The sequence below is a fragment of the Mytilus trossulus genome, chromosome 1 (genome assembly GCF_036588685.1).
Source record: "Mytilus trossulus isolate FHL-02 chromosome 1, PNRI_Mtr1.1.1.hap1, whole genome shotgun sequence".
Classification (NCBI taxonomy): Eukaryota; Metazoa; Mollusca; class Bivalvia; order Mytilida; family Mytilidae; genus Mytilus; species Mytilus trossulus.
The window spans coordinates 9616524-9631711 of record NC_086373.1 but is presented as its reverse complement, the minus strand read 5'-3'; the positions used below and the strand labels follow the sequence as shown (position 1 = coordinate 9631711).

Here is a 15188-nt window from a genome sequence, read left to right as displayed (position 1 = left end):
AAGCCTTTACACTTTTAACGGGTATAATCCTAATTCTTATTTGTGAGAGCTATATTAACATGAGGAATAGAGCAAATGAGAGGATGAACACAGGTAGGTCTTCATACAAAAATAAACTGAAACATTTTTTATACATACATAAAATTGCTTTTTCTATATATAATTTTTTTGAGGGATAGGAGCTTAAATAAAGTAAAAGATCATTTCAAATTTTAAAAAAGGGTGCCAAATTAAAGAAGGGGAGGCATTCACATGCATTAAACCTCTGGGGCAAACACTGTCTATGTAAGACTAAAAACAGTAATATTTGTTATCTCTAATTGTTCACAGTAAACTTTCAAACCTTGCTTCATTGATAGAAAAAATACCCCAGCAATTTTTCTTGCTCACTTAAGTATATTTTTTCTCAATATATCTGGCTTTAAATTTTGGGTACTTCGTAATAATAAATAAAAAGTATGAAACCTAAACTATTAAAAAATATTCTGGTATTTTCCCCACAGCAGAAAATGATAAGAAAGCACTCTGAATTATTCAATTCATGTTTCAGAAAAATCTAAAGTCTATAAGCAACATGTGTATGAAAACCACTAAAAACCGGGGATCATACGAGTTGCTCCAAAAGTAATTATTTTTAGGAAGGAATGGCGTTTTGTTTATTTTTTTTGATTTATTAATGTATTTCTGATTATTATGAGGCCTCCATTTCCCTGAACTAGAATACATTTATATTGTTATGTGGCCAACTGAAATCTGCCATTGGGTAGGGAAATGGGAAGGGGGGTATTCTGGCTGTATTGAAGAACCATTGGTGACCTTCAACTGTTTTTTTCTCATAGGTCAAGTTGTTGTTCGTTGACACACATCAACCTTATTTTCTATTCTATCAATTATTTATATATGCAAAGATTACCTTTCAGTACTGAAATGTGAATTCGAATAAATATGATACCCAAAAACTACTATTTACCACCTGATTCAAAGTCTTTGATATTAATTGATGGTTTAAATAACAAGCAATATTTGAATTTTGATGAATAAAATTATTATGTAGTTAAAAAAAAAAGAGATATTAATTAAAGTCACTGGAGAGAAATCAGATATTAGCTGCTTTCAAGCTATTAAATCAAGGAAAATAATTCTGGATCAAAATATGTCAAAATTACACACAACAAACATTGTGAATGATATCAATCTTTCATCAGTGGTACTTAGTCAGGTTCAGGAAGAGTAGTGGAAGTACAGCGTATAATACAACCCTTTTTGGGAAAAAAATAATAACCTCTTTAAAGAAAGTTGTTCAAATTATTATTCCTTTAAACAATAAGCAATACCTTACCTAGGATGGATCCAGCTATTATTAAGAGGGGGTTCCCAAACCCAGGATAAAAAGGGGGTCCAACTATATGATCTATATCATATAGTTTAAGCTAGGATTTTGAGGGCTTTAGTCACTTTTGCCTGATATTAAAATCAACCTTATTTTTTTTAACAGCAAGGGACCAAGCATGTATGATATATATCTTCCCATTCAAATGCATTGATTGTCAAAAAAAGGGGGGGGGGGGGGTGTTAATGGATCATTTTAAGCATATTATAAGCATGAGAAAATAATATGAAGTATTTCTCAAAAAAAAAAATCATCCTTCTTTTGAGACTGAAATAATATGACTCCAGGAAACTTTCTAAAATTACAAATCAGTAAATAGATAAATCACTTAATACAAAATCTACTTTAGAACCTACCTCTGAATCTTAATATCAAGTAAATTAAGAAAAGGCTGATGAGGTCCTAAATATGTCCTTATCAACAACAGTAAACAAAAATTAATACATTAAAATGATAGAGTGACGAAAGGATAAAAGGGGTGCATCAGTTATGAAATTAGGACATTTACTCATCCAACATACATGTAGTACCTCACATCTTTCACATTCATTATTTTACCAAAATATCTATAAGTTTGCTTCTATATACAATTTCACTCATGAAAATAAAAAACAGAATTCTTAAATAACCTTAGCTACCCTCCTTTTAGTGAAATGATGAAGTTTTTACATATATTAAACAACAGTACTTTGTAAAGTACAATGGTACTATTGTATTATTTATATTATACCTCACCTACCCTTACTTAATTAAATATCTGGATTTGGTATTCTGACTTTCAACAATAAACTATTTAAAAATGTTAATGCTTTCTGATTTTATGTCTACACATTTATTTTAACATTTATTTCCAACAATACCTCTTGATGAATATAAAAGGTTTTTTAAAAGATGTTTCTCCATGAGAAAACAATGCATGCTTAAATGTTGTATTAAAACAGTAGAGAAGACGACAAGTAAAATCATAAATTTTTGTAAAAAATATAGCAGATCCAGTTATCTAATCCATATGCATCAGGCAACAACCACCTAACTTATTTGATAGGGGAAAAAAACCAATAGAAACATGTTGAAATGTTTGTGTAATGATTATGACTGAATATAATATTGAAAGTCTATACCAGTAAAGCTAGGTTCACACTGCCGATCAGATCAACTCAATCAAGCCAGATCAACAATCATTGTGTAAAGATCATGAATGGATCGGAATTATCGAATAAGTATTCATTTTGTTGTTGGGATGGAGTCCTGATGGGGGCGTGAATTGTCAAGTAAAGGTCGTGTACAGTCGAATGGCGGTCGGGTAGAAGTCATAAACAGGCCCGATCAAGATTTTGGTTTGACATTGGTCGTGGAAATTTGGACAATCGGGTTCATCAAGTTGATCTGATCGGCAGTGTGAACCTAGCTTAAGGCCAATTAAGCTTATATATTAATAAGGCCAATTAAAGATTTAACTGTATTTATATATAAAAAAAATACCTATCCAGTTCGTAAATACTATTAAATAGTAGTATGTGAATCAATAAAGCATGAAAAATAAAAATGATGTTTATAGACCAGGGAAACACTCTGATACATGTATATACATGTACATCATGTACATCTTATCATGGTTTTAAACCAGAATAAAATGTATGTGTCCATAGGACAACAAGCCATACTCTCACTCCTATTGTCTCTTGTAGAGAGTTGTTTCAGTGTCAGTCATACCCCACATTTAATTTAATAGTTTTACTAAATTTCAAGTTGTTAGATGAGACTATGACTTCATGTATCTTACCAAACCAAACCTGTGACTATTGTAGAAAGGGCAAAGCCAAGGTCATGATCAGGATAAACATCTAACATAATCCTAAATAATAAAAAAGTTGATCTTCTGCTCAAAGTATTAGTCATTGAAAAGGTCATGTCATCATAAAAACTTAATTTTGCTGAATAAACCATAAAAATAATGCCATTGTGAGGTTGACTCTGTCAGACAAACATGAAATTGTTACATTATTTCTAAGGTATTTGACCTTGAGACATGAAACAAACTTCACTATATAACATGACTGAGATGAACCCTGTCTGATACACAAACTTACAACGTTTACTGTAGTGATATAGTGCATAACAAATGGTGAGGTAAGATCCAGTGTCAAACACAACAAACAGAAATGCATTATTTTCAATTTATAACTGAGTGATACAAACTGTACATCACACAACATGTGTCACAAAACAATATGGTTCTTTAATGACCAGTTCTTAAGATTTTTAATTTGTAGTTGTGCTTAAAATTGTACAACAAATATATTGTGAATCAACTGTAAATCATTCACATATACTTACTTCACTGAAAGACTCCTTCAAAAAGGCAAAACAAATAAATGTTTTAATCATCAGTATAATGTCAGACATAATTTGAAAAAATCATAGTCCAATTTTACAACATAAACTACAAAATGTAGGTTAATTTATCTGTTATGTTAAAGAGGAAAGTAAGCAACCACATTATAATACATATATAGTTATGTATATAAGTTGCATTCCATAAAACCTCATAAAAGGTCAGTCTGGAATTTTTTCTTATAAAATCATTGTAAGTACTTATTGTCGAAGAGTTATATCAAACATTTTCCTTCATAAAATGACAACCTTATACAACTGATCCCTTTATATCCATTTACTTTAGTATCCCAATAAAGTTAGTAAATCTAGCTGTCCTCCATTTACCATATACTGACTTTGTGATGTTACATTGTATAATATTTCAGCAGGTATATTCAAACTGTATTAATATGATAAAATGTTTTGTTTCAGGTATGCTGTGTAACGTAAAACCAGTTCCATCAGATATATAAGCTGTGTCATGAGATAACAGGTTTATAATACTACTTTATTATGTGATAACAGGTTGAAGGTATGACTGTGTAATGTGAAAAGTTATGGCATGACTGTGTAATGTGATAACATGTTGGTGGTATGACTGTATGGTATGATAACAGGTTGAAAGTATGACCGTTATGTGATAACAGTTTGACAGTATGACTGTGTAAAGTGATAACAGGTTTAAAACTTTTGGTATGACTGTATGATATGATAACAGGTTGATAGTATGACTGCTATGTGATAACAGGTTTTAAGTATGACTGTGTGATGTGATAACAAGTTTATGGCATGACTGTGTAATGTGATAACAGGTTTATGGTATGACTGTGTAATGTAATAACAGGTTGATAGTATGACTGTGTGATGTGATAACATGTTGACAGTATGACTGTGTGATGTGATAACAGGTTGATAGTATGACTGTTATTAGACTGCTGTTATTTGATAACAGGTTTTAAGTATGACTTGTGATGTGATAACAGATTGATAGTATGACTGTTGTGTGATAACAGATTGACAGTATGACTTATGTGATAACAGGTTGATAGTATGACTGTGTGATGTGATTACAAGTTTATGGTATGACTGTGTAATGTCATAACAGGTTAATAGTATGATTGTGTGATGTGATAACATGTTGACAGTATGATTGTGTGATGTGATAACAGATTGATAGTATGACTGTTATTTGGTAACAGGTTTATAGTATGACTGCTATGTGATAACAGGTTTTAAGTATGACTGTGTGATGTGATAACAAGTTTATGGCATGACTGTATAATGTGATAACAGGTTAATGGTATGACTGTGTAATGTGATACCGTATAGCGGGGTTATTTTCGCCGGTGTAAAATTTTGCGATTTTCATTGAACAAGGTATACAAAATATTTTGGCGATTATTATTTTGGCGGATTAAAAACTTGTATTCATACCTTTCTATGTATACCTTTAATTTGGCGGAACTTATTTTGTTCTATCCACGAAAATAAGCGAAAATTTGCACCCCGCGAAAATAACCCACTATACGGTAACAGGTTGATAGTATGACTGAGTGATGTGATAACAGGTTGATAGTATGACTGTTATGTGGTAACAGGTTGATAGTATGACTGTGTGATGTGATAACAGGTTGATAGTATGACTGAGTGATGTGATAAAAGGTTGATGGTATGACTGTGTGATGTGATAACATGTTGACAGTATGACTGTGTGATGTGATAACAGGTTGATAGTATGACTGTGTGATGTGATAACAGGTTGATAGTATGACTGTGTGATGTGATAACAAGTTTATGGTATGACTGTGTCATGTGATAACAGGTTAATAGTATGATTGTGTGATGTGATAACAGGTTGACAGTATGACTGTTATGTGATAACAGGTTGATAGTATGACTGTTATGTGGTAACAGGTTGATAGTATGACTGTTATGTGGTAACAGGTTGATAGTATGACTGATATGTGATAACAGGTTGATAGTATGACTGTGTGATGTGATAACATGTTGATAGTATGACTGTTATGTGATAACAGGTTGATAGTATGACTGTGTGATGTGATAACAGGTTGACAGTATGACTGTGTGATGTGATAACAGGTTGATAGTATGACTGTTATCAGACTGCTGTTATTTGATAACAGGTTTTAAGTATTACTTGTGATGTGATAACAGGTTTTAAGTATGACTGTGTTATGTGATAACAGGTTTTAAGTATGACTGTGTTATGTGATAACAGATTGATAGTATGACTGTTATGTGATAACAGATTGATATTATGACTTATGTGTTAACAGGTTGATAGTATGACTGTGTGATGTGATAACAGGTTCATGGTATGACTGTGTAATGTGATAACAAGTTTATGGAATAACTGTAGTGTGATAAGAAAATTATGGTTTGACTTTGTAATGTGGTAAGAAAATTATGGTATGTCTGTAATGTAAAAACAGGTTTAAGGGATGACTGTGTTTTGTGATTATGTGTTTATAGTATGACTGTGTAATGTGATAACAATTTATTGTTAAACTGTAATGAGATAACATGTTTATGATAGATTTATGGTATGATGGTATAATGTGATAACAAATTGATAGTATGACTCTATACTTGACAAAAGTTGTTTTATAAATGACAGTTTGTAAAAATAAAACATACTATATTGAGTATATTATATATACATTTTTACATTGTGTAGAAATGAATTATGCAAACCAAGTCAAAAATTTACAAGCCCCATATGTTCATACTTACGTTAACTTCAACATCCTCCTTGTTTGCAAAATAATTCAAAAAGAAACTTTAAACAAAAGTTCAAGAAATTAGAATATGATACTTTTCCAAAAAAATCTAATAATCAATTTTCTTCTGATTTTTCTCCATTAACTATACCTCTACAGTCTCCTCATTTCACCCTAACTCACTCTGAGCTTGTGGTTCTTTTCACTTTTATCACTTATTTATCAGATGTAGGCCACACTTAAAAATATTTTGGTTTTCCAAAACCCTACCCAAACATGGAGACAGTGGGTAGGTAGGTAGGCATTTCTTTTTTTTGTCAAAGAGAAATTTAAGGATTAGATGTTTATTAGTCTTCATGTCTATCTGAATAAATTTCAGAAGTTATTGAGATGTTTTTATCATTGTGAAAATTGTGACAGGCTTATAATCCCAATAATTTAAACTCACATTTTTTTTTATATGAATGAAACAGGATTCTTCTCAAAATCGCAAAAAAAAATGATATCGCAATATAGTCAAAAATTAACAAAATTGCAATAAATGCAAGCAATATTTTTTAAAGGCTTTATGTATCCTTTAATTGTTATTAGTCCACATTATTTGAACTCTTGTTAAATTGTTGTATTTGCAATCATACATGTACATGTTCATTTATAAAGAAATCCTGAAATTCCTGTCAGTTGGACCCTGGTGAATAGTTGTCTTAAAATGTATTTTTCATCATAAACACATATCCTTATTTTCACATTTGTTGGGAGGCAGGGAAGAGATGAAGATGGTTTTTAAAAAAAAAATTTAATATAAAAATTAGATGTTGTATGATTGTGAATGAGAAAACTCTCCACAAGTCCAAATGACAAACATGTGTACTAATTAACAAATATAACTGACCTTACCACCTTCAACAATGAGAACAGTTTTCAACAAAAAATGCAACATACAATTTAAAATGTGTAGGAACCCTTCCAGTATGGACTTTTTCACATAATCAAGGAGCACAACTCCACAGCAGGGTTGAAGACCGTTTTGTCAGCATCTAATTTGATTTTAGTATCTTGTGTTGTTAGGTACATGTCTCTTTCATGTATGATAGGATCCTTTCATACACAGAACAGTGTCTCTTTGATGTATGATAGGGTCCTTTGATACATAGAACAGTAAGTCGAATATCAGTGTGGTTTACAATAATGCATGGTCAATGAGTAAATATTTATTTGTATAAAAACGTACATGTTTGGAATACAAATTGTTGAGTGTACATTATCCAAGGCAGACATGTGTGCCTGCTGTCATTAATTGATTCAAATATATGCAAAAATGACACTCACACTCCACACATAAAACAATGCTTTTATTCCTCCAATAATGCTACAGAAAGAAGCATTCTTATCTTTATCAAGCTTTATTTAGATTTAAAAAAAAAAAAAACATAACTTGAGAAATACTGTTAGGATTATACATGTACATACATGATTTGTTGTACATGTATTATGTTAGTCCAAATAATTATGATGTCTGGCAAGGCTATTTAAAAAAAAAATCTGGGACGCTTGTAGGAAGGCGTCCCAGAAAAAAATTAAAATAGCCTTGCCAGACGTCATAATTATTTGGACTAGTATTATGTATGCATTCTTGGGAATTTTATTTATGCAAATGATGTGTATGTGGAGGCTGGTATACATCATTTTATTCTGAATTAATTTGTCGCATGTAGTTCCGTTTTTAAAGACATACCCAGCAGGCACTCAACGTTTAATAAACGTTGAAATGAGGTTGAAATGTGATCAACGTATATTCAACGTTGAAACAACGTAACATTTTCAACGTTGAGGAATAAACCCCTATTCAACGTTGAATTAACGTTGATCATTTCAACGTTGTAATTGGAACGTTGATTCAACATTGAATCAACGTTAACTTATTTACTCATAGTAGGCCTATATAAAAAACAAATCATTATAAGAAGGCAATATATGCTGCATAACTGTAGAAGTATATATTTATAAAGAAAAGAATGAAAAAGAGTTTTGGGTTTCACAAAACAGTATAGTATAATCACTATTAACTATTGGTCACTATTTCAACTTGAGTTTTGCGTCACTGTGACGGTATGAGAAAAGGGGGAGGTAAGTCGTTTGATACTTAATTTCTAGGGAATAAGAAATATAATTTATTAATTTTATTTCACATAACTTTAATTTGAACATAAAGATAACATGTAAAGAAATTTAAAATAGTTGATTATCAACAATGATCGCGATTTTTTTCTTTCATATTTTCGCGGGATTTGAACAGGAAGTTAGATTGCCCATGCGCATTATTCAAACACGCACCTTTCCTGTATTTGAAAAAGAACAACAAAGGACGAAGTCGAAAGAGAAACTTCCCGTTTATCACGTATATTTATGGTATGTAGATGTTTGCATGTGGCTATCACGGTTTGTTATATTTATGAATTGCGTTTAGAAACTCTGAATTGGTATCATATTGCACAATTAGAGAAAATTATAACGTCAACATTGTATTCCAGACTGGAAAACAGACCAGAACACATGGAATTTCATATATAATTTCCTCCAATAATACTATTTCTTAGAGCATTTAGTGTGGAAAGCATATTTAGTTTCATTTTAAAGTTTAGGTAAAGATTGTTACAATTATTATGCTTTATAAAGATTCACATAAGAAAAAGGGGGGGATAAGCAAGTGTTTACATTATTTTGCTCAGGTAAATATTCCCCAACATATTTACGTTATACTATATATATGCAGTTCTTTTAGTTTAACTTAAAGGCTTGGTAAACCACATACTTTTTGACGATCATGTTAAACAATGAATTTTAACTGGACAACAAAGTATTGAATTTGAATGATCATGGAATAGTGTAGTCCAAATAATTATGACGTCTGGCAAGGCTATTTTATTTTTTTTCTGGGACGCCTTCCTACGACGGCGTCCCAGAAAAAAAATAAAATAGCCATGCCAAAAGTCATCATTATTTGGACTAGGAATGGTGATACTTTTATTGTTTTATTTTTACAAAAACAAGTCAGTCTGAGCCTTTACTGATCTACAGGTGATCTCTAACTCTGTGTAATATGAGAAATGCATGTTTACATTAATGTGTACGTAACCTGGTTTTGAATGTTATAGCAGTCCATTATCTGATATCATTAACATGTATTATTTATTTTACAGAAGCTTGTCAAACAGATCAATGACTAAAAGGCATCAAGTGGAGCAAAATTAAAATTCAGTATTGGGAATTCCAGTCTTTAAAATCATCAAAGGTAGGTTTTTCGTCTGTATAGCTATATACCATTTGTGTTCAAAGATTAATCTTTTATTTATTCTAATTTTGTTTACCTTACATACCATATTATGTTTGTCTTTATATCTAAGTTATTCTAGTAAAGTTCTTTATTTTATGTTAATGGAATTGTGTGCAGTCATCAATAAAAAAAAATGTCTTACTTAGGTAAAGTGTTTTCATCGTTAACAATAACATAGTGAAACCCTCAGTCTTACAAAACTCAGGTTGAAGCTTCTTCATTAACAAAAAAATACTAATAGTAAACATTAATGTATATATTTTTTTTTAATGATTATATTATTACAATATGTGCTTCGTCATTATGGTTTTATTTATTTTCAATGCTTCTAGAAACAAATTGAAAGTGGCTCAAATTTAAAATATCTTTTCAGGACATACAATTTATATTTATTATATATATAATCTGATTTTTTCCAGAGTTTAGATATACTGCAAGAGTAAAAAGATGTCACTTGGAAATACATATCTGAAGACCTCTCCTGCTTAAAATTTACCGCTGAAAGATCCTGAGGTGGTGGAAGAATGATGACGTGCAATCAGGACAAAAAGAGACAAATATAACAAATGAATTTATAAAATAAATCTTGTAAAAGAAATATCATTGTATTACTATTTTTGATATTATTGTTCCTGAGTAAATAAGTATTAATGTAAAGGTTTATGAGGGTTATATAACATATATGTATATATAATCAAGGACCTTTGTTTTTTGTGGACAGTTGTCTGGTTAGCAGTCATGCAGCATGTTCTTATTTTCGTAAATATTGTGATAATCCTGAATACTCATTGGATCTAATAATGTCTTCACTCTTCATAGATATATATATACTACTTTCAAGAAGGGTTTAACATTGGTTGGTCGTTTAATAAAAACTACTTTGAACTTGTGAGAATTGTTTAGAACTATTCAACATCTTCTTTCCTTTCTGTGGTGTCAGGGAATAAAGTGCATGTCTTAGTTTTTATGCAAACTCTGCAAATTCATTGAATGATTTGTCTTTCTATAGCTATTCACAACAAGAAAAACTACAAGTAAGAATATATCAAAAATTATAGGTGTCCACTTGTATATTAAATAGATAATTATGTCTATAGTTATCGTTAAATACAAGTGGACACACACAATCATTTTAGCTATTCCTTCTGCCAACAGGATTTTAAGATATGACATTTATGGTCTAGATTTTTGACTTTGTACAAGCACCAAAAATTGTTCAAAGTAACAGTTGATGTATTTATTTAGATGTCTTCCATTTAACTTATCTATTTTGTTCATATGTGTATTGGTGAGAGGGAAAAACAAACATGTACACCAACACTGTCTGTTTACCATCTAACAACAGCAAAAATTTGGAAAGCAGGTAAAAAATGTGGTGTTTGTAGCTTTATAATAAATTTCATTACTATACATTCAACTACTATTCAACCTTGAATCAACGTTGAATGGATGTTGAAACTTCAACGTTGAAATGACAACGTTAATTCCAATTTTCAAAATCAAACATAAATTTGACATTGTTTCAACGTTGAGAAACAACCTTGTTTCAACGTTGAATCAACGTTGAGTGCCTGCTGGGATAGCATAAGGAAGAAGATCTAGGCTTGTACATGAAACACAGACCAAACAACATAATCTAAAAGGGTTTATCCATTTATAATGTATCTTTCAGATGAACAGATTGGTCACTTGACCATATTCAAAGCAAATTATGTGAATTTTCGTGTCATGTATAAATTATCTAACACTAACACGTATACTGCTGGCGACTGCTGCATTATTGTTACCTTCATGTTTTCTTTGGTTTCTTTGGATGTCATCTTTTCAGATATTTTTATTGCTTATAAGGATAAAACATGTGGGGAGTTATTTTCTATCGGTTCGTCAGACACACATAAAGCACCTGCACTTTGACTTTGTTGACATGGTTGGGAAGGAAAAGATACTTCCTGTAGGGGAAGTAATTATGGCGGGAATTCAGACAAATCAGTGTTCTCGCCACTTTTCCGATTTCGTCCCAACAGTCAAAATTTCTCTTCTGAAGTTCATTTTCGACGAAACTACACCACAGATAGCAGACACAACAAAATATAGTTTGCAGTATACACTATACAGATATTCATTTCAACTGAAAAATAACTTGTAGGCCTACGACAATTATGTATTTTTTTCAGCTTATTATTAGACTCATTCAATTAGTTAATACAAGGATTTGTATAGTGAGAGTCTCACTTTACAAATCCTTGGTTAATATTACATTTTTATTCGAATATTGAAATAAAGAAAAGGGATTATACATGAACTTGTATAATTTATTATAATTTGAAGTTCATTGTGCTTATTTATTCTTAGACTATAGCTTTGTATTTTCTATTTCAATAACATTAATGCAATTGCTATTATTTTTCTTTCATTTTTGTTTAAAGTTACATTCTGAAATTAATTATAAGTTAAACTATTGTTTTCTATTTTATTACTGTGACATAAATTTTCGATCAACCATATAGACTGAGAAGTTTAGATTCGCATCTCCAGTAATATAAACTGAAGATGTGGTATGATTGCCAATGAGACAACTGTCCACAAGAGACCAAAATGACACAGACATTAACAACTAAAGGTCACCGTACGGCCTTCAACAATGTGCTAAGCCCATACCACTGTTTTTACCACATAGTCAGTTATAAAAGACCCCGATATGACAATGTAAAACAAGTCAAACGAGAAAGCTAACGGCCTAATTTATATAAAAATATGAACGAGAAACAAATATGAAACAGATAAACAAACGACAACCACTGTATCCGACAGGCTCTTGACTTAGGACAGGCACATGCATAAGTAATGTGGCGAGGTTATTCATAATAGCGGGATCCCAATCCCCTAACCTGGGACAGTGGTATACCAGTACAACATAAGAACGAACTATAAAAATCGGTCGAAAAAGGATTAACTCATCAGATGAACAAAATACGAGTCAGTGAATGCATGCTTACTCTGGAGATGATTACCTGTCGACGCCCCACTCTTGCTCATTTTAACGTGTATGTAATTCGCTCAGCTTTAGTTTGGTTTTGACTGTTCTTTAACAATTAACCAGATTTAACATCGGTTAAGTACGAATTGTCTCCTGAATTTATAATTTTATCATTAAAATTCAGGAAAAAAAAAGAAAAAAAAAGTAATTGGATAAATGTTCAAAGATCTGCTTCCTTGTGATAAGACCTCTGGAGGTAAAATAATCCGTATTTATAACAATTTTGCAGTTAAGCACTCAATCCTTTTTTTGCTAATCAAAAACTTGATAGTCAGTGTTATTTCCATTAATAAATTCCGTACTTCCTAAGCACATGTCTGTTTATCTTCTTCGAGAACACTAACACCCAAACAATAGAACGCAAGGAATAGATAAACACGAAGTAATTTTAGAAGCCATATGACGAATAGCGAAATATTTTGCCTTATTTAGTTGGAACCTTTGTGTTTTAGTCATTCTTGAATGACTCAATGAGAAATTAAGAAAACTACTTAGTTCAGGACTGAGCTGCGTGTGTATAAGTGAATATAAAATGAACACTAATCAAGGCCGCTATCAGTACAGGAATAGTTTTTGACCTCTGGTTGCAACCATTTCAAAATTTATCAGACATGGGCCTATCTCCGTCTTAATTTAGAGGGTTTCAAAGACAGGGTAAGCGATAGATGAAATAATATCTCTACGCCTCTGATTTGTGAACTAATAACCAGGGCCATGATTTTCATTGGCAATTATGGCATTTCGTAATCATTATACTAACAAAATATTTTTAATGTTTCCATGCAGAGTGCCTTTAAGGGGAATTTTCTACAATTAAGACAAAACAAATAAAGAATAATTTTTGTTTTTGTTTCGAATATTAAGAAACACAGAAAAACGAAGTAATAATTGGCTATTAGCAGCCAGTCATTTTTGTAAAACGAAGCCAAAAAAACGACCACAACATCTATGGTACATTATTGTCTTTCAAGAACATCCAGTATTCGACCATAAAAAAATATTTTCCTTTACAATTATTTATGTTAAACATTTATCTCGAGCCACTGGGCAATTTCGTTACTTCAATGTGTTATTGCATGAAATATTGTTACGAAATCAGAACTGTGAACGAAAACTTATGAACTATGTAGTATCGGTTAATGCATTCCCTTGCTGTAAGGCGTACCTATGTAAGTCGTACCTATGTATTAAAGACATATCCAATTGAATTGATCAACATATATGTATATGCAATACATGCTAAAGGTTAGTAAAGCAGGGTTGCATATGAGTATTAATTCCCATGTAAACATTAAGTGGAATAATTGATCTTTACAAGTATAGAGTACAAATAAGTCGTCTTGTACACAGAACAAAAAGGTCGTTCTAATAGTAATATGGATGATTTCCCTTGAATTTATTTCCCGCCAGAGCCATTTTACAAAACTTCATCCAATCTTTACTTTTATTCATAGCTCCGTGAGTGTACTTAAAGGTTTCACGCTTTCACGGTTGTCTTGCAGTTAAACCTTCAAAGTTATTTGATCAGAAATTAATTATGACTAGAAGAACACTGCTGCATTCAAGATAGAGTTCCAGAGCGAAGTTTATGAAAAATTTCCAAATTTAAATTAGTTCAAAAGTTCTTATAAACACAAAAAGTTAGTTGTTTGATGAAAAAATGTCTACACCCAAGACAGCTTTATGACCTTTACAAATTATTTCATATACATTTATTTATCTAAAACATTTATTAGAACCAGTAAGTTTACCGTGCTTTTAATGCAGTAAACTAGATACAGTTATAAAAAAAAAGACATTATTTAGACCTGTCAACGACAACTTATGAAATATGTCCGTTAACTATATTCCCGTGAAAGTATCCTGTAAGGCGTATATGTAAAAAATATGTTCCTTTAATGGCTTCAGATAAATTTTAAATGGATGTTAAAAAGTAAAATCACAAAAATACTGAATTCCGATGAAAATTAAAAACAGAAAGTCCCTTATTATTAAACGGCAATATCAAATGATAAAACACATCAAACGAATGGACAACAACTGTCATATTCCTTACTTGGTACAGTCATTTTCAAATGTAGAAAATGGTGGATTGAACCTGGTTTTATAGCCTCTTACTTGTATGACAGTCGGATTAAATTCCGTTATATTTATAACGATTCGTGAACAAAACAGACATAGTAGGTAAAATAGTCAAAATATGATTACAGAAGTCATCACTGTGTTACAATCTCAAAACAAATAAACATTTAAAAAAAAGCACAACAAAAACCATCTATCAAATTAAAAAAAAAACATTTATTTTTGGCG

At 31.2% G+C, this 15188-nt stretch overlaps 1 protein-coding gene and 1 long non-coding RNA gene across 5 annotated transcripts in view; one reads left to right on the top strand and one right to left on the bottom strand.

The window, feature by feature from the left end:
• Positions 1-11807, bottom strand: part of LOC134714635 (uveal autoantigen with coiled-coil domains and ankyrin repeats protein-like) — a 40263-nt gene extending 28456 nt beyond the window's left edge. The window contains exons 1-3 of one of the 4 annotated variants that reach the window (XM_063576078.1): positions 11629-11804; positions 6521-6538; positions 3728-3742 (exon numbers count right to left, since the gene is read on the bottom strand). In XM_063576078.1, the coding sequence (XP_063432148.1) occupies positions 3728-3742; positions 6521-6538; positions 11629-11661 (66 nt within the window). In that variant the 5' untranslated portion in view covers positions 11662-11804. Of the gene's footprint in view, positions 1-3727; positions 3743-6520; positions 6539-11628 lie in introns of all 4 variants that reach the window. The other 3 variants (XM_063576086.1, XM_063576095.1, XM_063576068.1) reach the window with 3 other exon arrangements.
• Positions 8801-10424, top strand: LOC134706594 (uncharacterized). Its single transcript, XR_010105637.1, has 3 exons — positions 8801-8916; positions 9708-9799; positions 10261-10424. It is a non-coding gene; the product is annotated as an uncharacterized LOC134706594 (long non-coding RNA).
• Positions 11808-15188: the final 3381 nt, after the last annotated feature.